This window comes from Theropithecus gelada, chromosome 10 (assembly GCF_003255815.1).
Source record: "Theropithecus gelada isolate Dixy chromosome 10, Tgel_1.0, whole genome shotgun sequence".
NCBI classification, from domain to species: domain Eukaryota; kingdom Metazoa; phylum Chordata; class Mammalia; order Primates; family Cercopithecidae; genus Theropithecus; species Theropithecus gelada.
Window position 1 is genome coordinate 52,419,869 of NC_037678.1, and position 24,523 is coordinate 52,444,391.

General features: G+C 52.8%; 1 protein-coding gene across 3 annotated transcripts in view; it reads left to right on the forward strand.

Moving 5' to 3' along the window:
- The window catches only part of TMEM189 (transmembrane protein 189), a 29,724-nt gene that overhangs the window by 2,634 nt on the left and 2,567 nt on the right, over positions 1-24,523 (forward strand). The window contains exons 2-5 of one of the 3 annotated variants that reach the window (XM_025398622.1): positions 7,022-7,141; positions 19,725-19,816; positions 20,977-21,121; positions 22,472-22,684. In XM_025398622.1, coding sequence (XP_025254407.1) covers positions 7,022-7,141; positions 19,725-19,816; positions 20,977-21,121; positions 22,472-22,684 — 570 coding nt within the window. Of the gene's footprint in view, positions 1-7,021; positions 7,142-19,724; positions 19,817-20,976; positions 21,122-22,471; positions 22,944-24,523 lie in introns of those variants that run through there. The other 2 variants (XM_025398623.1, XM_025398621.1) reach the window with 2 other exon arrangements.

A 24,523-nucleotide genomic window follows, 5' to 3' on the forward strand; every position in this document is an offset into this window, starting at 1 on the left:
TAATCCCAGCTACTCGGGAGGCTGAAGCAGGATAATCTCTTGAACCCGGGAGGCGGAGGTTGCAGTGAGCCAAGACCGCGCCACTGCATTCCAGCCTGGATGACAGAGCGAGACTCTGTCTCAAAAAAAGAAAAAGAAAAAAATGGAGCTGGCATTTTAGTAGATAGCCAGGCAATAAACTTGACAAATAACTGTCTCACATGCCCAGTGGTGGCAAGCGCTGTGGAGCAAATATATAGCAGGAGAGGGGGACCTGAAATGTTGGGGACGGGATGACATTTTAGGGAGGGGGCGTGAAGGCCTCCCTGAGCAGGTGACATTCGAAGGAAGGCCTGAAGGGAGGCCTGAAGGGAGGAAGGGCCGAGGGAGGGAGCCCTGAGGATATTTGAAGAAGGGTTGGTCCAGACCAGGGAAACAACAAATGCAAAGACCCTGAGGTGGGAGCTTGCCAGTCATATTTAGGGAACATGGAGGACACATGTAGGCTGGAGGGAAGAGTGGGAGAAGTTCCTGGGTTCTAGGAGCGGAATGTTTGAGATTACTGGGGCCGGAGGTGGTTTGGCACTGTGACAGTTGACAGTCATAATCATGGCAATCAACATAGCCGAGTGATTGAGCCCTCACTATGCTGGCATGTTCCTCATCTGCTCTCAGTGCATTCCTACTACAACTGTGTGAGCTGTACCCTGATATTAACCCCATTTACAGAGGAGGAGGCTGCAACCCCTCCCAACCCCCACCCCATGCACGCTCTTCCTAAAGCTCACCTTAATCGGGGTTAGGCCCACTTCTGCCCTCGCCTGATGGGAAGGCCAGCAGGACAGGGACTGAACCTATTTGGTTTGCTTGAAGTGCTTGGCCCCTCACGAGCACCCAGTCCACTTTTGTCGGAACGTTTCCTGAGGCTTAGAAAATGGGAGAGACTGCCTGAGGTCATAGGGCGGGGCACCGGGCAGCAGCAGGCCTAGGCCTGGAACCCGGGACTGGGCAGGGAGCGGGTGCCCTAGGTCTTATGTTCTTACTCTTCGCTATGGAAGTCAGCCAGCCAGGGGTGAGTGTGTGGGAGGCGGGGGCGAGTATTCCAGATCATCAGAACAGCATGTGTGCAGGGCAGGTGGCAGAGAATGGGCCTCTGTGTATAGGGAACTGTGAGTAGTTGTACCAGAACAGCATGGGGCCGAGGGAATGGTGACAGGTGCAGCAGGGAGGCAGCCGCAGCCTGATTCTGCAAGCCCCAACTGTCTGGCCTAGAGGTTGAGCCCTGGTCCTGCAGGACCTGGGAGCCATGAAGGGTCCTGTTCTAGGCTTGAGTTTTGCAGCAGCAGCCCACCTCATGCCAGATGTCAGGATTTGTGAAGGGCCTGGCCAGCTTGGCAGGCCGGAGGGTGAGACGGGTGTCCAACTTCCCAAAAGGTCCCAGCTGAAATCTGGCCGTGTGTGTGCTGCTTCTCAGGTGCCCCAGGTTTCAAGGGTGCAGCCTGAAGAGTCCTTGATCCACCTGTCCCCAACCCAGGCTAACTGTTGGTGCCCCCTGCCCTGGGGATTACAGAGGCTCTTGGCACCGGGGGAGGGGAAAGGTGGAGGGTGTCAGGAGTACTGGGTGAGAGTCCTGGCCTGTACTCTCGAAGCTGAGCCCAGGGGTTCACAGTCCCCCAGATGGGCCTTCTGTTTTTTGCTCATTTTGTCTCTGTTTCTCATCTTTGTTTCTTTCATTTTTTTGGTTTGTTTTTGAGACAAGGTTTTGCTCTGTTACCCAGGCTGGAGTGCGGTGGAGCGATTGTAGCTCACTGCAACCCGAAACTTCTGAGCTCAAATTATCCTCCCGCTTCAGCCTCCAGAGTGCCGAGATTGCAGGTGTAAGCTACCACGCCCAGCTAATTTTTATTTTTATTTTTGTAGAGACAGGATCTGGTTATGTTGCCCAGGCTGGTCTCCAACTCCTGGCCTCAAGTGATCCTTCTACCTTGGCCTCCTAAAGCACTGGTATTACAAGCATGAGCCGCGGCACTCAGCCTGTTTCTCATCTTCCCGTGGCTCTGATTCCTTATTTGTCTCTCATCTCATATTTATCCCTCTGTCCGTCTCTCATCCCCGCCTTCTCTTTACCTCTTGTCCCCCATTTCCCTGAGGCTGAGGGTCTGCTGGAGGCCAGGGGCCCTCCGAAGTTCAGCTTATTTGGGGCTTGTCTCTACCTGGAACCAGAAGAGTTGGGCCCGCCAAGCCTTTTACTGCAGCCTGTCACTTGGAAAGCAGGATGACAAAGGCATGATCCCAGCCCTCCCCTGCTCTTCCTAGCCCTCCATACCTACCACACGAGGCCAGCCCTTCCTCTGGCCAACAAGTGGCCACTACTATTGGCTCAGATCTTCAACCCCTGCCAAGCCAGGGGCTGGCTCTAAAAGCAGGACCTCAGCACTACAGCCAGAGGACAGCCCAGGCCTCCTGTGTCCTGAGCAGCCGTACTCCCTGACCCCGCTTCAGTCTGCCCATCTGTTAAGTGACACAGTTTAGGCCAGTTGACCCCACAGGCCCTACCAGGCTGATGGTCCATGCTGTGACTTTGGTAACCCTCAAGTGACTTTGGACAAGTGCCTTCACCTCTCCAGGCCCAGCTTCTCTCTCTGAAGAATGAGACAGAGGGTCCCTAGCCCCAGGAGGTGATGAGGCGTGCTGAGGTCACCTTAGCCCTGTACCTGGCATGTTCTAGTTGCTCAGTGAAAGCTACTTACGTTGTGTATGTTTTTACCTCCCCTCCCGGAGATGGAATCTTGCTCTGTCACCCAGGCTGGAGTGCAGTGGTGCGATCTTGGCTCACTGCAACCTCTGCCTCCGGGGTTCACGCGATTCTCCTCCCTCAGCCTCCAGAGTAGCTAGGATTACAGGTGCCCACCACCACACATGGGTAATTTTTATATTCTTAGTCAAGACGGGGTTTCACTATGTTCATGTTAGCAAGGCTGATCTCTAACTCTTGGCCTCATGATCTGCCCGCCTCAGCCTCCCAAAGTGCTGGGATTACAGGCATGAGCCACCACACCTGGCCATTGTGTATGCATTTTTTATGGATCAGAATTAAGGTATTTGGTCTGCAGAAGGATCCAGCTTCCAGAGGCCAAAGAGAGATGGAGTTTAGACGGAAAAGTATTCAGATTTGGAGGATGTTCTCCATGGCCTGGGGAAAGAGCTGGATCATCTCTGGTTTCAGGACAGCCCCTAACATCCAGGCTAACATGTCTCATTGATGAGTCTGGGATCCAAACCCAGCTCTGAACCTCAGTTTCCTTGTCTAGGAAATGAGATCACTCAGTTCCTTCCTTGAGGGGCTGATACTTGAATGAGAGACTGTGCCTCGGGCTCAAAAACTCAGATGACTACAGGGGCCCAGCCAGGGCCACCACCAAATCTGGCCACCGAGTATGAGACCCCAGGGAAGGGAGAGGACCAGGGTGAACCTGGAGCTCGTATCCCATCGGATGGGGGCAGCTATTACTGTTCAGGCCTAGGGTGGCCAGAACCCTGTGTTATTGAGGGAAGCAGGAAACTAGGAATTTTACGTGATTTTCAAATTTAGTTCACTTTTTAAAACTGAGGGCAAAATGTCAGAGGGAGCCAGTTTGCAACGTCTCCAATATGGGCCACACCCCAGCACATGACAGGCTTCAGTGGGTGTCAGCCATTGTTAGGGTAACTTGTTTGATTGTGTTGCAGTTGGCTCTGCCCACTTCCTGTCCCTGTGTGCTGTGGGGCAGGCAGGCAGGTCCATCGGGAGGGTTCACTTGTTCTTTCCTTCTCACCGCCTCTCCATGTCCTCCCACCTCAGCCGCTCGGGGCTTTCTGCTTCTGAGCCCTGGGCCTTGGCTACAAACAAGAACCAGAAAGGGGAAGGCCCTGCTGGGCCTGATCATAGTGATCCCCAGGCTGGGGCAGCTGCGGGGCAGTGGGGGTGCTGCGTGGCTCAAGGGAAACAGCCCTTGCCTGAGAATTGGGAAACCAGGAGATCTAGGCCCCTGTGACCTCTGCTATGTGACCTCTGTTGAGGTCCTTCACCTTCTTGGGCTTCAGTGTCCTCCTCTGTACAAAAGGGGCTAAAGGGATGTAACCTTGGTGTCTCCCCTTCCCCTTCTGAGCCTTGGTCTTTTCATAGGCCAGGGGAGGGCAGCTATCCTGATTCTGGTTCGGGGTAGGTCAGGAGCAGCTTGCTGTTGTGTGACCTGAACAAGGCCCTCTCCCTCCCTGAGCCTCAGTTTCCCTATCATGACAAATGGGGAACCCAGTACTTCCTTCCCAAGGTATGTCGGTGAGCGGCACCCAGACACAAAGCTGTGGAGTTGTCCATTAGGATTGTGGTTGGGAATTTCATTCCCAAATGCTCATTCTGCAAGCATTTACTGAGTGTCAGGGCCCTGGTGAGTGAGCCAGACATGGTTCTGGGCCTCCCGACTTCACATTTAGGTAGGGAAGGCAAACGTAGACAAGGCCACAGGCATGAGTGATAGGCCTCGTGTTGGGGGAGTGTGGGGTCAGAGGAGGCATCATGGATGGCTTCCTGGAGATGGAGGTTTCCAGGGTGAGATCAGCAGGAGCAGTGTCAGGTGCACAGGGAGTGAAGGGAACAGCATACACAGAGCCCTAAAAAGAAGAAAGGATGGACACGGGAGGAGCCCTTCTCACCTGCTCTGGCCCTGACCCCTTCACAGGGACCTGCCTGGCCCCGCTGCTTAAGGGGGACCTGGGCTCCTCACCCAGAATGTCATCAAGGTGATAGGGTGATGGGGAATAGAGGGAGGGACCAGGGGCAGCAGGAACAGGATGGAGCCGGGCAAGAGCAGGATCTTAGGAGCCAGACCTCTGGCCATGGAATTCTGGTCTCTGCTGACTAGTTGGGTGGCTTTGGGCTACTTCCTTGACCACTCTGGTGGTCAGTTTTCTCATCTACAAAAGGACATCACTTCAGCAGGCGCCTGACGGGTAGTAACTGCTCAGTATATTTTAAACACCCATGATCAAATTATTGTCATTAAAGGTCTTCTCTGCCTTACAGAGCAGCTGCCTGGGGCATACCCTAGTCACATGTTCTGTGTCACCCACATGGTGTTTTTATTTCCTTTTTTTTTTTTTTTTTTTTTTTGACGGGGTCTCACAGTGTCGCCCAGGCTGGAGTGCAGTGGCACAATCTCGGCTCACTGCAAGCTCCACCTCCCAGGTTCATGCCATTCTCCTGCCTCAGCCTCCCGAGTAGCTGGGACTACAGGCGCCCACCACCACGCCCAGCTAATTTTTTGGCATTTTTAGTAGAGATAGAGTTTCACCGTGTTAACCAGGATGGTTTCGATCTCCTGACCTTGTGATCTGCCCGCCTCGGCCTCCCAAAGTGTTGGAATTACAGGCATGAGCTACTGCGCCTGGCCTTTTTTTTTTTTTTTTTTTTTTTTTTTTTTTTTTTTGAGATAGAGTTCGATCTTGTCACCCAGGCTGGAGTGCAATGGCTTGATCTCAGCTCACTGTAACCTCTGCCTCCTGGGTTCAAGCAATTCTCCTGCCTCAGCCTAGCTGGGACTCCAGGTGCCTGCCACCATGCCTGGCTAATTTTTTTATTTTTAGTAGAGATGGGGTTTCACCATGTTGGCCAGGCTCGTCTTGAACTCCTAGTCTCAAATGATCCTCCTGCCTTGGCCTCCCAAAGTGCTGGGATTACAGGTGTGAGCCACCGCACATGGCCCCCTTTTATTTTTTTATTTTAATTTACGATTAAAAGAAAACAATGTAATATGCTAGTACTTTAAAAGGGAATAAGGGAAAAGCCAGTCTTAACTATATAGATTTTTTTTTTTTTTTTAACATAAATGGTTGCTATTTGGCGCTTTGCTTTTTGCGCTTACCTAGATATCCTGGGCATCTCTTCACGTCCACGTATAGACAACTGCCCAGGCGTTTTCCTGGCTGCAGAGATGATGTGGACTGAATTCATTTGGCCAATCCCCGGGCAACGGCCACTTAGGTTATTTCCCAAGTTTTGACACCACAAACAAAGCCGCAGTGAGTGAATCAGCTTGTCTGAACTCATGTGTCTATGAAAACTATGTGGCAACACTTAAACAGATTGCACACCCAAAGCCTGACTTCTGACTCCTCTTGGGAATCAGAAGCTTTGCCTCCCTGGCCCACCTGCCGTACTTTGAGAAGCCCCACTGTCCCCATAGCCCTATTTGTCCATGAATTCCTGACTCGTTGTCTGGAGCCTGCTTGAGGGAGACTGGGCAGGGTGTGAGCCACCAGGATTAAAGGTTGTTTGTAGCCTCTGCCTTCAAATAATTACCTGCAAAAGGGGACAAGTGAAGCCACAAAGATTCTAGTTTAAAAAAAGAAAAAGAAGCTCATTAAAGTTCCCTTAGGCGTCTCCAGAGAGAGCCCAGAGGGTCCCAGGAGACCAGAGTTCTGGTCCTGTCTGTCAAAGAATTGGGCCACTCTCTGAAGGGCCCCTTCCTTGGTTTAATTCATGCAGCCCCGACTGTTTGATCTTGGCCAGGGCCTCAGTGACGTCATCTGTGAAATGGGTACAGAATCCTTTGTGGGAGTCTGTAAACTCAGCTTGTGTTTGGCAATATAGACGCATTGAACACAGTTGAAAAGCTCCTGGCCGGGTGCGGTGGCTCACACCTGTAATCCCAGCACTTCGGGAAGCTGAGGCAGGCGGATCACATGGTTAGGAGTTCAAGACCAGCCTGGCCAATATGGTGAAACCCCATCTCTACTAAAAATACAAAAATTAGCTGGGTGTGGTGCAGGCGCCTATAATCCCAGCTACTCGGGAGGCCGAGGCAGGAGAATTGCTTGAACCCAGGAAGTGGAGGTTGCAGTGAGCCGAGATGGCACCACTGCACTCCAGCCTGGGTGATAGAGTGAGAATCTGTCTCAGAAAAAAAAAAAAAGAAAGAAAAGAAAAGTTCCCATGGGGCCACACTCTGCCTGGCCTTGACCCTCCAGCCTTTACGTCTCACTGCTTTACCTCTGCTCCCTGCAGGCAAGCGCCTCCAGGAGTGGTGCTCTGTGATCCTGTGCTTCAGCCTCATCGCCCACAACCTGGTCCACCTCCTGCTGCTGGCCCGCTGGGAGCACACGCCCCTCGTCATAGTCGGTGTTGGTGAGTGCCCGAAGCACTGCTGCCTGCCTCAACTTCCCTAGGGGCCAGGGACCCACCGGGTAACTGGCGCGTGCGTGTGTCCGCATGCGCAGATGTGTGTGCTCGAGTCCAGTATGTGCCTTGGGTACCCTGCCTCCCTATCGCAGTCAGCGGCATCTCCCTGCAGCCTGACACTTGGGCCCAAAACCTAAACATGATCCTCAGTTCCTCCCCCTTCCTCTTGCATTGCACTTCCAAACCATCAGCAAACGCTGTTAACTCTACTTTCAAACTGCATGAGGAGTACCGCCGCCATGGCTCTGTACCTTCATGGTCCTCACGCTGGTCCAGCTACCATCCTCCCGCCTGGACTGTTTCAGGAGCCTCCTTCCTGGTCTCCCTGCCTTCACCTTTGCCCTGCACCATCCAGTCTCCACACGGCTAGCTGGATCCTGCTAGAGCCCCAGGCAGATCATGCCACTCCCCTACTCTTATCTGCATACACCTGCAGCCGTACAGAACACACGCTTCTCAGTGTACCTGCCCCAGCTTCCTCTCTCCACCCTCATGCTAGGTCACCCTGCACCTGCCATGCTGGCCCCCTGACTATGCCTCTGTCACCTACTCTCAGATACATTCCTACTCAGGGCTTTTACATGTGCCGTTCTCTGTGACTAGAACTCTGACAGTAGACACCTACATGGCTCACTCCAGGTCTCTGCTGAGAGGTCACCTCCTCACAGCAGAGGAGGTGTGATTGCCCCACAAAAAATAACAGCCCCGGCCAGGTGTGGTGGCTCATGCCTGTAATCCCAGCACTGTGCGAGGCTGAGGGGGGTGGATCACTTGAGGTCAGGAGTTCAAGACCAGCCTGGCCAACATGGTGAAACCCTGCCTCTACTAAAAATACAAAAATTAGCCGGGCTTGGTGGCAGGTGCCTGTTGTCTCAGCTACTTGGGAGGCTGGGGCAGGAGAATCACTTAAACCCAGGAGGCGGAGGCTGCAGTGAGCCAAGATCATATCACAGCACTTCAGCCCGGGCAGCAGAACAAGACTCTGTCTCAAAATAGCAGTCCTGTCACACACCGTCCCCCTTTTCTGTTGTTACACTGTGTCCACAGTGTCTTTATTTATCGTCTTATCTCTCCCAACTCAAATGCCAGCTCCCTGAGAGCAGAGATTTTTGTCTGTTTTCTTCATTCACCGCTGTGTCCCTAGCTCAAGCCTCAGGCCTGGCACACAGCCGGTGCTCAGTATTTTTTGAATCGATGAATGAATGAATGAGAGAGCTGTTGTTTATTAGTACCTCCTGGGTGTTTTCCGGCGGTCACTTCTTACGCTAAGGTTGTCAGCATTTTCCAGATGAGGAAACTAAGGCTCAGAGAAGGGACCAGTCCAGAGTCACACTTCAAGGCAGAGCACAACATAGTTGTTAATACACTATCTCCACTCCCAGGCCCTGGGTGACTCAGTTTCCTTCCTCTCCATGCACCACCCGTCCCCTCCCAGTCCCCAACTTTCAGACTGAAGGGGGCGGCTGTGCCCTTGGTCCTGCCTGGCCATCCCTAAGGGTTCAACTCCCACAATCTCATTAAAAGCATTCTAGCCGCTTAAGCCAATAGTGCTCAGGCCAGCTAATTGAACCATCTGGGTCTGGGATGGGGTTGGTATATGCTGAGGATGGGAGAGAGATGAACCCGTCCATTGCTGGGAAGCCCAGGCAGGAGCCAGGCATGTCCCCTGCCCCCAGGGATGGGAGAGACCTGCACCCCAAGCCTCTCTGCCTCAAGCCCCATATTCAAGGGCAGGAATATAGACAGTCTGAGCTTTGCAGCCTCATCTGGGGATGGTTACGAGCAGGTCTCTACAGACCTGGGTTCAAGTCCCAGCTCCACCACCTTCTGGCTCTGTGGTCTTGGGCAAGTGTTATTGCATCTCTGAGCCTCATTTTCCACAGTGTAAATGAGGCTGCTGGCTAGGGCTGTTGTGAAGGCAAAATGCAGGTGTACCTAGGTGCTGAGAAAACTAGTGACTAAACAGGGGCGGGGAGGGGATAGCACCTGCCAGATCGCTGATCAAGGCTTGCACCTTAGCTTACTGGTCAGTTTAATGACGGATGTTTTGTGAGCACTTACTATGTGCCAAGCCCCATGCTGGGCACTTTTCACTCTTTGTGCCACCCTAGTGAGGAGGTTCCCATCACCATCTGAGAGGCTACGTAAGTCGCTTGTTGGTCCTCACCCAGGCAGCAGCAGAGTCTGAGATCACAAATCCAGACCTGCCTGGCTTTCAAATGAGGACTTCCCCACCAGGGCCTGTATAGCCTCCAGTTAACATTGGGAGGCCAGGCCGTTCCAGGCCTCTACAGGGGTAAAAGATGGGCTCTATCAGAGCCCAGGTGTGTGCTGTGCAGGCTGGGAGGGTGAATGTCCCAGGCAGGTCACTGTCTCCCTTCCCTGGTTGGGACCTGAGCTTCCAGCCACAGCCCAGGAACTCTCTGGCTTTCGAGGCTGCACAACACCAGCTTCCCCATCCCACACCTTTGCCTCTGGGCTGATAAGAGTAGACAATCCCCTGATAGTGGTGTTTGCACAGTCCCTAATCGATTTAAATAGCCACCCTGATTTGTGTGTTAACATGCAGGCAGTAAGGGCACCATGCCAGCCTGCAGAGCCTGCCCCCTACCCCTCACTCTCTGCCCCAGAGCTTCCATTGTCCCAGGCAGGCCCCAGAAATCAAGGAAGGCAGAAGCACGGAAAGGTGTCAAGTCAGTAAACACAGACACACATGACGCAGCACTGGGAAGCAAAATCAAGCTAAGGGGGTAGGCGGGAAAGGCCTCTCTGAAAAGGTGACGTTTGCACAGACACCTGAAGGAGATGAGGGAGGGACCGTGCAGAGATCTTGGAGAGGGGCATCCAAGGCACAGGGAAGAGCAAATGCAAAGGCCCCGAGGTTGGCACATGCTTGCTGTGTTTGGGAACAGAGCAAGGCCATTGTGGCTGGAGGAAATTGATCAAAGGAAAATTGTGGCAGCCCAGCGACGCACTGGAAGCAGACATTGTGGGGCCTTGAGGGCCGTGGTCTGGATGTGGGGTCATGAGAAGCCATTGGTGAGTTTCCCACAGGGAGCTGACATCATCTGATGCTGCAGGGAAGATGGCTGGGGGTGGGGAGAGCCAGGGAGGAGGCACCTGCCATGGTCCAGCTACGTGAAGATGGCAGCCCAGACCCGAGGGTCGCCCAGACCTGGGTGGAGCAGTGGAGGTGGTGATGAGTTGTCAAATTCTGGAGGAGCTGTGAAAGGTGAGCTGCCAGAATGTGCTTCCAGGTTGGCTGTGGAGGTGAGAAGGGGAAGAATTAGCCTGACTCCAAGGTTTCTCTCTCGAGAGTGGAAGGGATGAAGCTGTCATTCACAGACATGGAGAGAGGTCGGCAGAGCAGGCCTGAGGGAGATGCTTGAGATGGCCACTGGTGAGCTAAGGAGAGGTGTCGAGCAGGAAACTGGAAATCCAGGTCTGGAGGTAGGGAGAGGTGGCTGGAAATAGCAATCTGGGGGTCGGGCCGGGTATGGTGGTTCACACCTTTAATCCCAGTACTTTGGGACAGTGAAACCCTGTCTCCACTAAAAATATAAAAATTTGCTGGGTGTGGTGGCACGTGCCTATAATCCCAGCTACTAGGGAGGCTGAGACAGGAGAATCGCTTGAACCCGGGAGGCGGAGGTTGCAGTGAGCCAAGATCGCACCATTGCACTCCAGCCTGGGCAACAGAGTGATACTCCCTCTGGAAAAAAAAAAAAGAAAGAAAAAGAAATCCGGGGTCATCTGTGTGGAGATGGAGCTCCTTATCTCCTAAGCTGGCTGAGCACCCCCAGGGGCTGAGTCTCCCATGTTTCCAGGCTGGGGAGGAGGAAGACCCAGCAAGGGAGGCTGGGATGACGCTGCCAAGGAGGTCGGGGGAGAACCAGGGAGGTCGGGGGAGTACCAGGAAGGGCTTGCAGGGGCCAAGAGGAGAATGTGTTTCCAGGAGTCTTGGGGGTCCACTGGGAACAGCCACCGAGTGGACCAGCAAGGTGGGCAGTAAAGGGACCTTCGGATTTAGCCACGTGGAGGTCAGCCACTTTGACAAGGACATCATTGTCATGAGTCAGTGGGTGAACAAGTGAAGGCCGTGGGAGCCCTGAGCTTTTGTTCCACGTGGAGAAGGAGGAGGAAGTGTTTGGGTTATGAGTTGGCCCTTAAAGGAGCAGTCAGAGTCCTCCGTGGACCTTGGGAGAGGGCCTTCCGGGCAGAGGGCACAGTGAGTCCAGAGGTCGGGGATGAGGTCGGAGAAGTCCCAGGCTCAGGTCGTGGCCCGCCCTGTATGTGGAAGTGGAGTCTGGATTTGACTGAGCTGGAAGGCAGGAAAGACAGGACTGGGACCCAGGACCAAAGCCCATGGATTTGCCCTCAGTGCGTTCACTTGGCCCCTCAGCCACGCCTTCCGTCTCCATGCTAGGCCTTTGAGGTGGGCAGAGAGGGGTGAAGAAGTCCCAGCTGGGTGACCTCTGGGGAAATGGAAGCCCCCACAGGCCCAGAGACTACCTCAAGGTCCCCCGTGAGTCAGGGTAGCCTGGGGAGAGCCGTCTCCCATCCGTCTCCTTGTCCCAGTGTTCTGCAGGGAGGGGTGGTAACCAAGCCGAAGCTGCCCCAAGGGGAGCCGGCTGCCAATCGCCACCACCCCAGAGCTGGGACAAAGAGGCTTCTGTGTGCCTGTCTGCCACCCCTGCCCCCGTTAAAGCAGCCTCAGACAGCAGCCTGGAGTCACTGCCACCGGCAGAGGCCGCAAGATCACGGAGCCAGGGGGAGGGCTCCTCGTCTCCTAAAATAATTACTGACTTCTCTCTAAAGCACACATCCCTCCGTGCTGGGCAGCCTGTGGGCGCCAGGGCTTGGCCATTGGACAGATGGCAAGACTGAGGCTCAGCAGAGAGCTCACGGGAGCTGCGTTGCGGGGGATGCTGGCTGTGTCGGGGGACCCACTGGGCTCTTTACCCAGCAGCCCATTTTAGTAACTTCTCATAGTTAAGGGAGGTAAATGTCCCCATTCTCCATACCTGGGTGCAAAGGCTCCCTAACCCTAACCCTAAGGTTGCATCATCCTGAATGACTCTAGTGAGTCTCTGGCTACTCACCAGCAGCCCTGCCTTGCTCCTGCCACCCTGTGACCTTGGGGAGTCTTTACCCTCCTCTGGAAGGTCAGGATGGGGTGGGGCTTGTTACCATGGACATGAAGTGAGATTGTGCACTTTTTGAAAAATAGACTTTATTTTTTAGAACAAGTTTTCAATTTACAGAAAGATGGGGCAGATAGTACAGAGTCCCCATATGCCTGGGGCACACAGTTTCCTCTGTTATTCACATCTTACATTTTACATTAGTGGGGCACATTTGTTACAGTGTGTGCCAGTGTTGATACATTATCATGAGCTGGAGTCCATGGCTTATTCAGATTGCCTTAGTTCTTCCCTAATGTCCTTCTTCTGTACCTGGATCCCGTCCAGGGTATCACATGGCCTTTAGTTGTCATGTCCCCGCTAGGATCCTCTTGTCAGGTTTTTTTTTTTTTGAGACGGAGTCTCACTCTGTTGCCAGGCTGGAGTGCAATGGCGCAATCTTGGCTCACCGCAACCTCTACCTCCCGGGTTCAAGTGATTCTCCTGCCTCAGCCTTCCGAGTAGCTGGGACTACAGGCACGCGCCAGCACGCCCAGCTAATTTTTGTGTTTTTAGTAGAGATGGAATTTCACCATGTTGGCCAGGATGGTCTCAATCTCCAGACCTCGTGATCCACCTGCCTCAGCCTCCCAAAGTGCTGGGATTACAGGCGTGAGCTCCCGCTCCCGGCTGGCCTTGGCGGTTTTGAGGAGTGCTAGTCAGGTGTGTTGTAGGCTGCCCCTCTGTTGGTATCTGTCTGATGCTTTTCTCATGATTGGACTGGGGTTACAGGTTATGAGGAGGAAGAGTTCAGAGGTGAAGTGCCATTTTCATCACATCATAGCAAAAGTACAGTCAACATGATTTATCACTGTGATGACTTTGATCCCCTGGCTAAGGTAGCAGATACCAGAGTTCCCCACAGTCAAGTTACTCTCGGCTGGGTGCGGTGGCTCACGCCTGTAATCCCAGCACTTTGGGAGGCACTTTAGGATTTGTGGGTGGGTCGCTTGAGCTCAGGAGTTCACTCTTGGCAGTGAGCCAAGATCGTGCCACTACACTCCAGCCTGGGCAATATAGTGAGACCCTTGTCTCTACAAAAAAGTTTAAAAATCAGCAGGGTGTGGTGGCGCATGCCTGTAGTCCCAGCTCCTCGAGAGTCTGAGGTGGGAGAATCGCTTGAGCATGGGAGCTCAAGGCTGTAGTGAGCTGTGAATGGCACCACCGCCCTCCAGTCTGGGCCACAGTGGGAGAGTCTGTCTCCGAAAAACAACAAACAAAAGTTACTCTGCTCCCCCTGCCCTGCCTTTTTTTTTGAGATGAAATCTTCCTCTGTCACCCAGGCTGGAGTGCAGTGACTCGATCACAACTCACTGCAGCCTCAACCTCCGAGGCTCAAGCCATCTCCCCACCTCAACCTCCAGCTAGGACCACAGGCACATGCCACCACACCTGGCTAATTTTGTTATTTTATATACAGACAGGGTTTCCCTATGTTGCTTAGGCTGGTACTGAACTCCGTCCGGGACTCAAGCAATCCTCCTACCTTGGCCTCCCAAAGTGCTGGTATTATAGGCGTGAGCCAATGCACCCAGCCTTCCTCCCATTTCTTTTTTTTTTTCTCTTTGAGACAGAGTCTCACTCTGTCACCCAGGATGGAGTGTAATGGCATGATCTTGGCTCACTGCTACCTCCTCCTCCCAGGTTCAAGTGATTCTCCTGCCTCAGCCTCCCAAATAGCTGAGATTACAGGCCTACACCATCATGGCCGGCTAATTTTTGTATTTTTAGTAGAGATGGGGTTTCACCATGTTGGCCATGCTGGTCTTGAACTCCTGACCTCAAGTGATCCACGCGCCTCGGCCTCCCAAAGTGCTGGGATTCCAGGTGTGAGCCCCACGCCCAGCCTCCCTCCTTTTTCATACTGTGCTCTCTTTGGAAGGAGGTCGCTGTACACAGCCCACACTTAAGGAATGGCAAGTTATGCTCTCAGTGATGCACTTTTTAACACTTCACAAAGCCCCAGTACACAGTGTTAACCCAAGTACTGTTTTCTCATCCGTGTCATTTTTATTATTCTCATCTTTCTCATTATCTGTGAGGAGTAAGTGTTTAGAATGAGTAAAGAGAGAAGATGTGGCCTAAGCAAGGCCTTGGTGCCATTCAGGGATTAAAGGAGATAAAACATTTAAGGTGTTGGCACGGGGCCTGGTAGTTATAAGGGCTCAATAAATATCTGGCTTTTTTTTTTTTTTAAAGTAGTTGACATCTTAACCCAAAGTAAATGAGGGTGGATGTCTATACATAGACTTGTACACCAATATTCACTGCAGCAGATTCAAAATAACCCCAAACTGGAAACAGCCCAAATGGCCAACCATGGCCAGGTGGATCAATGCATCATTGTACATCCAGATAGCGGGATACTCAGCCCTAAAAATGATGAACCACTGCTGATCCGCACGACTGCATGGCTCACGCTAGAAGCATTATACTAGTAAAAGAAGCCAGGCTCCAAAGAGCACCTACCATATGAATTTGTTTACATAAAGTTTTAGAATAGGCAAAATCAGTCCCTGCTGAAAGAAGGCAGTTCTATGGTTGCATGGAACAGGGTCGGAAGGGAGCTTGGGGTACAGGAGAGCCAGCTGTGGAGCTGGAAATGCTTTCTTTCTTTCTTTTTTTTTTGAGATGGAGTTTTGCTTTAGATGTCCAGGCTGGAGTGCAATGGCATGATCTCAGCTCACCACCGCCTCCGCTTCCTGGGTTCGAGCGATTCTCCTGCCTCAGCCTCCTGAGTAGCTGGGATTACAGGTGTGCGCCACCGTGCCTGGCTAATTTTGCATTTTTAGTAGAGATGAGGTTTCTCCATGTTCGTCAGGCTGGTCTCGAACTCCCGACCTCAGGTGATCCACTTGCCTCGGCCTCCCAAAGTGCTGGAATTACAGGCGTGAGCCACTGTGCATGGCCTGGAAATGCTTTCTATCAGGGGTCAGCACACTATGGCCTGAGGACCAAAAATACTTGTAAACAAGTATTCTGGGAATGCTGTTGATGTCTGCCTTCACGCTATAGCTGCAGAGTTGAGGAGGTGCAGTGGAGACTGCCTGGCCTGCAAAGCCCAAAATATTTACTGTCCATTTATTTATTTATGAGATGGAGTCTCCATCTGTTGCCCAGGCTGGAGTGCAGTGGCATGAGCTCTGCTCACTGTGCCTGTGCCTCCCAGGTTCAAGTGATTCTCCTGCCTCAGCCTCCTGAGTAGCTGGGACTATAGGTCCACGCCACCACACCTAGCTGATTTTTTTGTGTTTTTAGTAGAGACGGGGTTTCACCATGTTGACCAGATTGGTCTCAAACTCCTGACCTCAAGTGATCCTCCTGCCTCAGCCTCCCAAAGTGCTGGGATTACAGGTGTGAGCCACCGCGCCCAGCCTGCCTGACCCTTTAAAGAAAGTTTGCCAACCCCTTATGTTCTGTGTAGGTATAGAATTTCTATCTTAACCTGGGGGGTGGTCAGACAGGTGTGTCTGTGCGTAAAAAGGCTGTGAGCTGTGTAAGGCCTATGGCCTTTACTGTTTGTAGGTTATATTCAATTATAACATAAAATGAGCCAAGGTTTAGGGAGGGGAAGGGGCTTGTCCCCATCTCATCAGGAGCCCAGAACTCAGAGAACAAGGAACCTGAACTCTGAATCCCTTGCAAGGCCCCACCCTTATGACCTCTAGTCACTTCTCCTCTGTAGCTATTTCTTTCATGAAGGCAGAATTCATTCATTCATTCATTCATTCATTTATTTTTGAGACAGAGTTTTGCTCTTACTACCCAGGCTGGAGTGCAGTGGCGCAATCTCGGCTCACTGCAACCTCCGCCTCCCGGGTTCAAGCCATTCTCCTGCCTCAGCCTCCCGAGTAGCTGGGATTACAGGCGCCCACCACCATCCCTGGCTAATTTTTTAGTATTTTTAGTAGAGACAAGATTTCACCATGTTGGCCAGGCTAGTCTTGAACTCCCTACCTCAGGTAATCCACCCACGTTGGCATCCCAGGAGCCAAGCCTACCTTGGCTGGGAGGAGTGCAATGGTGGGAGCTCTACAACTCTGCACTGCACTGCAGCCCGACCTGAAGGCAGCATTTAGAGATGTCATTAGGCCAAGCTATGGCGACAGGACCTCAAGATACCTCAGTTGACCTCATTAAGCAAGTAAAGATGCTGAGGCCTACAGTAGGCACAGTGTCACACAGCAATATGGTAGCAAGGGCTGAGGCCCCCAACACTTGATCTAGCTCTGTCATAGCTCTTGGCAACATGGCCTTTTGTCCCTGCTGGTAGACAGAGGCAGTACATACACAGCATCCCAAAGTATGCAGTAGGGGCTCTAATAATGCTATTATTAGACCTGCTGCGGTGCAGTTTAAGGACACAAAAGGGTGCTGGTTTTGGAGGCAGGTCGACAGGCCCCTTCCCATCCCATAACTGCCACTTCCAGGCCACTTGACTGGGAGGCAGTGGTTCAACTTCTCCAGGCCTCTTTCTTCATCCAAGAAGGGATGACAAATGAGGCCATCTCAGGGGATGACAAGTGCCATGAAATAAATGAAGCAGGGAGATGTGAGCAAGAGCAGCTGCCCGGAAGGATGGCTTTAGCCAGAAGGGTTGGCTGACCTTCGCTCTGCGCAAGAAGGCTGAGGAGGAGCCAGCACAGGGGATCTGGAGTGGGGGTGGGGTGCTGGGTAGAGGAACAGAAAATCCAGAAGCCCTTCTTGGGCTTCCACCTCCCTCGCCTTCTACACCCCCTCCCCTGCCCCTGGCCTGGGTCCACCCTCCCCATCACCAAGGAGCAGGGACTGCCCAGACCGGAGCAGGACTACTGGGTGCACAGGCTCTGGGACCTTGCTGAGTCCCAGCCCCTTTACCTCAGCCCAGCCACTGTGCAGTGATACCCTTCAGCCTGTCCTGAGGCGTCTGTGTGCCAGGAGGTATATGCCACCTGTCCCCACCTGCCCTCCCGCCCTTATCACCAGGAACTTGCAGGTGCCTGCGTGAAGCTGTGCTGCCCCCACCCCCGCCACCCCTCCCATGCTTGGCACCTGTGATGGATACCACAGGGCCTCTGGAAAGTCAGAGTCCAGCGGCTGCCCCTCACCCCGGGCCCGGACATCAGGATTGCACATTCACAGTGACTTGCGTGCTTACTTTTGTCCCTTCAACCACAAGTCTCACTCACCCAGGAGGCATCCAGGGGCTTTTCTGCAGTCTCTACAGTACCCCAAGACCCTGGTCCCCTGTCACCAAGGGGCTGAGAGCACCAGCAGAACTCAGAACCTCAGACAACCAGTTGACACAGACAAACTGAGTCTGGGGAGGGGTTTATCTGAAACCCCATGAGCCGGGGGCTGCACGTGTCATCACTCACAGCCGCCTTCATCCTCTGCTGGATTTTACAGCGTCCCCATGGACATGAGTTCAGTGTCCGACATGTTCCTGTCCCTAGAGCTTATCACACAGTAGGCCTTTGTGGAGTGTTGCTTAGTTGATTGACTAAATGACAGCAACAATAATATGGCCTGAGGGCTTACTATGTGCCAAGCAGGGCACTTAGTAGTGCTCTACTGAGTTCTGAATAGGTGCCAGGAACTGGGATGCAGCCACAAACAAGAGACTAAAGCCCTGGCCATGGTGGAGCCGACCTCCTTGTTGGGGGAGAAAATATACCAGCAAAAGAGCAGTCAGAGGGCCTGAGTGCTTGGAGAACAATATACATAGGAGATCGGAAATGCTGGAAGATGAGGTGGTTACAATTTTCCATCAGGTGTCCAGGGAGGACATTTGAGTAAACATCTGAAGGAGGTGAGGAAGTAAGCTGTGTTGCATCTTAGGAAAGAATGTTCCAGGCAGAGGGAACAGCAGCTGCAAAGACACAGAGGCATACAAGGGAAAGGGGATAAAGTAGGCCTGGGCTGCAGTGAAAGAGGAGAGTGACGGGAGGTGGCATGGGGTGGAAGCCTCAGTTTCCACCTCTATAAAGTGGGAATAAAAATGCTTCCAATTTCCAACAAATGGTGAGAATTCATTTAGCCTGTAAAGCACTTGTGCTTGGCATTGAGAAAGTGTTCATAAATGTTAGCATCATTCCCTTTTATTTATTTTTTTTTCAAGACAGAGTCTCACTCTGTTGGCCAGGAAGGAGTGTAGTGGCACGATCTTGACTCACTGCAACCTCCATCTCCCGCTCAAGCAATTCTCCTGCTTCAGCCTCTTGAGTAGCTGGGATTATAGGCATGTGCCACCACACCCGGCTGATTTTTGTATTTTTGGTAGAGACGGGGTTTCACCATGTTGGCCAGGCTAGTCTCGAACTCCTGACCTCAGGTGATCCACCCGCCTCAGCCTCCCAAAGTGCTGGGATTACAGGCGTGAGCCACCGTGCCCAGTCACATCATTCCCATTTTACAAGAGGAAGCTGGGCACAGAGAGGCTAAATAACATATGCAACGTCACAGCTAGTGAGTGCCAGGACTGGAATTTGAGTCCATATCTACTGAACCCTCAAGTGAGTGAATGGTGTTGGAGTCTCTGAGGGAACCCTACTCAAGTTCCGAACAGACTGAGAACAGAAACAAGGAAAGGCTGCTGGAGACCAAATGATCATGTTTATTGTTGATAAAAGCTGGAGGGGTGGGGGTTGAGCAGCGAGGCTTCTATCTGCAGGTAAGGTACTTTCTTTCTTTTTTTTTTGAGACGGGATCTTACTCTGCTGCCCAGGCTGGAGTACAGTGGTGTGATCTCAGCTCACTGCAACCTCCACCTCCCAGGTTCAAGTGATTCAACTGCCTCAGCCTCCCAATTAGCTGGGACTACAGGCACATGCCACCACAGCTGGCTAATTTTTGTAATTTTAGTAGAGATGGGTTTTCACCATATTAGTCAGGCTAGTCTCAAACTCCTGACCTCAAGTGATCTGCCTGCCTCAGCCTCCCAAAGCGCTGGGATTACAAGCGTGAGGCACCGCACCTGGCCAAGGTACTTTCTAACACCAGACCCAGAAGGACATTGCTCCAGTTCCAGGCAGCACCGGTGCAGAGCAGGCTTCCCTATGTGGGGCAGAGAGAAGGGCCCAGCCAGCTCCTAATAGGGAAAGGTTGGACTGATCTGGGCATGCCCAGTTTATGCTCTCCAAACTCTCCAAGCACATGAGTCTTGGCATCTCCCCTGGGGCACAGCAAGTGACAGGCAGGAGTGTTATGCCTGAGGCTCCATGTTCAGGGAAGAAAACATCCAAACTAGAGAAGGGACACCTTCCCCTCCTAACAAATGAATGAGCAGGCAAGTGAGTAAATGAATGAGTGATTCTGATTGGGGGGGTGCAGGGATGTTCCTTCACTCACCCTCTTCTTGTCCACAGTTGCAGGGGCTCTCATTGCTGACTTCTTATCTGGCCTGGTACACTGGGGTGCTGACACGTGGGGCTCCGTGGAGCTGCCCATTGTGGGGAAGGTGAGTATGTTGACCTAACCATGTCCTCAAGGAGGTTGGGCTGTATGGTCTTGGGTGAGTCCTCTTTCTTCTCTAAGGCTGTTTACCTATCTGAAAGATGGGAACCATCATTCCAGCCTGTCCCTCACCCCTGTCCTGCAAGACTAGAACAGGAGTCCTTGGGATTTTGGAAGCAAAAGCATCAGGCTTGCGATGGTCCGAGAGTTTAGATATGTGCCTGCCTCACCACAACCCCTGAATTTGGGGGTGTCTTGCTTTTCCATTGTCTCCCCTGCTGCTCCTTGCTGTTTTAACTTCATTTTATCCTGTGTTAGTCACACTTTTTTGGTTTTGACAGAAAATCTAAACTGGCTTAGGCAAACAAGAGTACTGATTCATGTAACTGAAGATTTCAGGGTTAGAGCCAAATTAAGGTATGGCTGCATCCAGTAAGACAGAGAGACCACATTCTTCAGGCTCCGTCTTCCTCCATCTCTGTCTCTACTTTCCCCTCATGAGGTGGCCAGTGTGTGTGGTTTCTCACTGCCCAGAGACCCATCCTTCCAGCTTCCAGGAAAAGAGAACTGTCCTCCCGGGAGAACAGCATTTCTCCTTCCCGTAGTTTCTGACAACTGAAGTCCCATGGCTCACTCCCATTGGCCCAGATTGGGTCACGTGCTGGGTCATCAGGCAGTCACTGGCCAGAAGGAGGAGATGCTGTCATTGGCCAGGCCTGGTCACATGTTCTTTCTCAGCCAGGGGGCGGGGTCAGCCCTGTCAGAAGAGCTTGGACTAAGGAGGGGAGGCTGTTACCCCAGGAGGTGCAGGGGGTCCAGAAGGTCCCACCTCTTACTTGGAGGGAGCTCCTCAACTGCCTTGGGTTGGGGAGTAAGGGCAGAGGTTGTCTCCAAGCCCCCTCACAGCACAGGTAGGGAGACTGAGGCCCAGAGGCAGACAGTGCCAACCCAGAGTCCCTCCAGGGTCATTTTGGCTCATCTCCCCAAGGGCTGGATGGGGTCTGTGTCCAGCAGTGGGCGGGGCGGGAATGTTCAGGCATCCAGGGTGGAGGGAACTTAGGAGCAAAGGTGGGAGGTGAGCCCAAGGTGAGTGTGTTTAGGGGGCCGTGGAGAGCAGCTGACCGCCTTAGGCTGACTGCTGGAGCTGTGTCCCCCCAACTTCAGGCTTTCATCCGACCCTTCCGGGAGCACCACATTGACCCGACAGCTATCACACGGCACGACTTCATCGAAACCAACGGGGACAACTGCCTGGTGACACTGCTGCCGCTGCTAAACATGGCCTACAAGTTCCGCACCCACAGCCCTGGTGAGACGCCCAACTAGTGGTGGGCTAGGAGGGGGTCTTGGGGGCAGAGGCCCACCCCCAGGAGCCTTCTGGGGCTTATGTGTTTGGCTCCTTATGGTGTTTTAAAAGAGTTTTCATTCGTTGTCTTCATGTAAAATCAGGAAAGCTGACATAAAGATCGGGGTTTCCAGCTTCTCTTGCACAATCTGCTCTGGCCTCCCTGGGTCCATGTTCCCACCTGGCCTCATTGGGTGGGAGCTGAGCTGCAGCCACTGCCTTTAACAGGACACGTCTTTCTAGTCTACCACCGTCCCCACTACTCCTTGCTTCCCTGCACCCAACCCACCTTATTCATTTGTGTTACCTGCCTGGCAGGGCTTCTGGGGTTTTACTACTGTGGCCTAGTGGAAAACGTCTAGGCTGTGAAAACAGGGCCTGCCTATTTTTAGAGGGACTTGTCCCAAAGTAAGTGATTTCACCACTCTGAGCCTCAGTTGCCTTATCTGTCAGATGGAGGTAGAGTGGGGCCCGGTCCTGTTCTGGCACCTTAACACCCATTGGTTCTTCAGGCAGCCTCCCGTGGGTAGAGGTGCTGAGGACGTGTAGTGTCATGTAGTGGGTGCTGTGGCACCCTGCCCATCCCCTTCCCTGGGGGTGCACCCATCCCCTGCTTCTGTGAAAGGTGGCTGCTGACAGCTCCCAGCTTCTCCAGGGATGGAGGGGAGGTGCCACCTCTCCCCTTGGGATAAGGCTGGAGCCAGTGACTAAAATGCCTCCGAAGCAGTCCCTTTGCCTCTGAGTGGGTCTAATTCTAAAGAGCCTCAGAGCTCCTTACAGGAACAGGCTGAGATAGGACGCCCACCCCTTCTTCACTCTGCTCTTCCCCTGCCATATATTGCTTCCCTCCCTCCCTTTGAGGTTTTTCCCTGAAGAGGCTCCCTTGATAAATCACATACACAAGAACCTGTCTGAGGCTCCGCTTCTAGGGAACCTGGGTGAAGTCATCATTCCCATTTTCCTGATGGGGAAATTAAGCCTCTAAGAGGCGGAGTCACCGACCCTAGCTCATACCACCAAGAAATGTCAGCAGGGGTCGGAACCCAGTTCCAGCTGACTGCAGTCCACATTCCTAGCCATTGCCGTGCTTACGCCATTATCCTATTAGGCCATTATGCCTGCTTCCTGAGCGGGAGGAAAGCCTGAAGCCCAGGGCAGCACCTGAGCTCTCCTGTGACCCTGCAGGGGGTGGGAGAGAATCCTGGGTGCTTGCCCAGCGCAGGAGCCGCCCAGGGGCAGGTGGTGAGGGCCTGTTGGGGTGGGTTCCCCATCCCGAGTGACAGCTGTGCCAGCTCCCCTCTCCCCACCCTGCAGAAGCCCTGGAGCAGCTCTACCCCTGGGAGTGCTTCGTCTTCTGCCTGATCATCTTCGGCACTTTGACCAACCAGATCCACAAGTGGTCACACACATACTTTGGGCTGCCACGCTGGGTCACGCTCCTGCAGGACTGGCATGTCATCCTGCCACGTAAACACCATCGCATCCACCACGTCTCACCCCACGAGACCTACTTCTGCATCACCACAGGTGCGGCCACTGGTGGCGTGGAATGGGCGTTCCCCACCCCAACCACTGCACCATCTTCGAGGTCAGAGGGGCAGAGATCACAGCGGGAGGTCACACAGTCCTTGCCCTCTGGAACAGTTTCTCAGATCGTGCATTTATTGAGCACCTACTGTGTGCCAGGCACTATTCTAGGTGCTGAGGACACAGTAAATAAGACAGACAAAGTCCTCTCCCCTGACTTCATGGCGTTGTGATTCCAGCCACCCATCATCCCGTATTTATTGAGTACCTACCACATGCCACAGTGCTCTGGGCTTAGGCTCCTGCAGCAAACAAAATAGCATGAATCAGCCGGGTGCGGTGGCTCACGCCTATAATCCCAGCACTTTGGTAGGCCAAGGCGGGTGGATCACTTGAGGTCAGGAGTTGGAGACCAGCCTGGCCAACATGGTGAAACCCTGTCTCTACTAAAAATACAAAACAAAAATTAGTTGGGCGTGGTGGCAGGCATCTGTACTCCCAGCTACTCAGGAGGCTGAGGCAAGAGAATTGCTTGAACCTGGGTGGCAGAGGTTGCAGTAAGCTGAAATCATACCACTGCACTTCAGCCTGGGTGACAGAGCGAGACTGTTTCAAAAAAAAAAAAAACAGATCCTTGCCCTTGTGGCACTTACCATCTAGTGAGGGAGCTGGAACGAATTAATAAAATATGTAATGCAGCTAATGGTGCTAACTGCTATGGAGAAAAATAAAGCAGGGGCTGGGAGAAGGAAGTGGGGGACTTTACCTCTTAAATGGGGTGGTCAGGGAAGGTGACACTTGAACAAAGACCCTGAGGAACTGAGGGACAAAGCCGGGCAGACCTCTGTGGGAGGCACTCTAGGCAGCAGGAACAGTAGGTGCAAAGGCCCTGAGGCTGGCCTGTGCTTGCTTGGTGCTTCCGGAATGGCAGAGGCTCCTGACTGGAGTGGAGCTGGGGGCAGAGCAATGGAAGAGGGAGGAGAGAAGTGTGGGAGGGCCCTGCAGATAGATGGGCACAGATTAGAGCAAAGGAAACAGGAAGCACGCAGGCCAGAAGCAGGAACATGCCCGGTGCAGTGGAGGAAGGGAAAGGAGGCCCACATGCCATGCTCAGCGGCCAGTGTGAAAGCGGTGAGGTGAATGGGGGGTTTCTCTGGGGCCAGCTGGGCTGCTTTCAGGGTATCAAGGTCAGGTCGGGCCACCTCAGGCCTAACTCCCAGCTTCTCCATATGCACCTTTAGGAAACTTATAAACCTCCCTGGGGACTGCTTTTCTCCTCACAAAGTAGGACTACAGCCCCCTCCTTCATATATCACCTTCTTAGGGCCATAGTGGGAATGGCAAATGCAGTGTTTGGCGTATAGTAGGTACTTGATAAATTACAGCTACTATTTTTCTTGAAGTCTTTCTGGAAACAGAATTGAGAACCACACACAAAAAAAATTCTTTTTCATGTCCTCAACTTGTGCTCCTCAGAGGGCAGGTGGAGGGATTAGAATTTAGGCTATTTAAGAGATGGGTTAACTACTTAGGCAGGCCTTGGTTCCAATCCTGGTTTGGCCACCTGCTAACTGGGAAACTCTTCTCTAAGCCTCAGTGTGCTCATTTGGAAAATGGGACTGATACTAGTATCTACCTCATGGTGAGCTGGAAGGCTGTAAGATTGTGAGCAGTATTTATAGAGCACTTACTCTGTGCCTGGCTGTATTCTAAGCACTGAGGATCAGCAGTGAAAGGAATGGTGTTTTGCATTTTGGGGATGATGTTCCATTTGGGGATTGGGGGGTAAACAAACACAGAACAGGAAAATACAGAATTAACGAAGATGATTACAGGTTA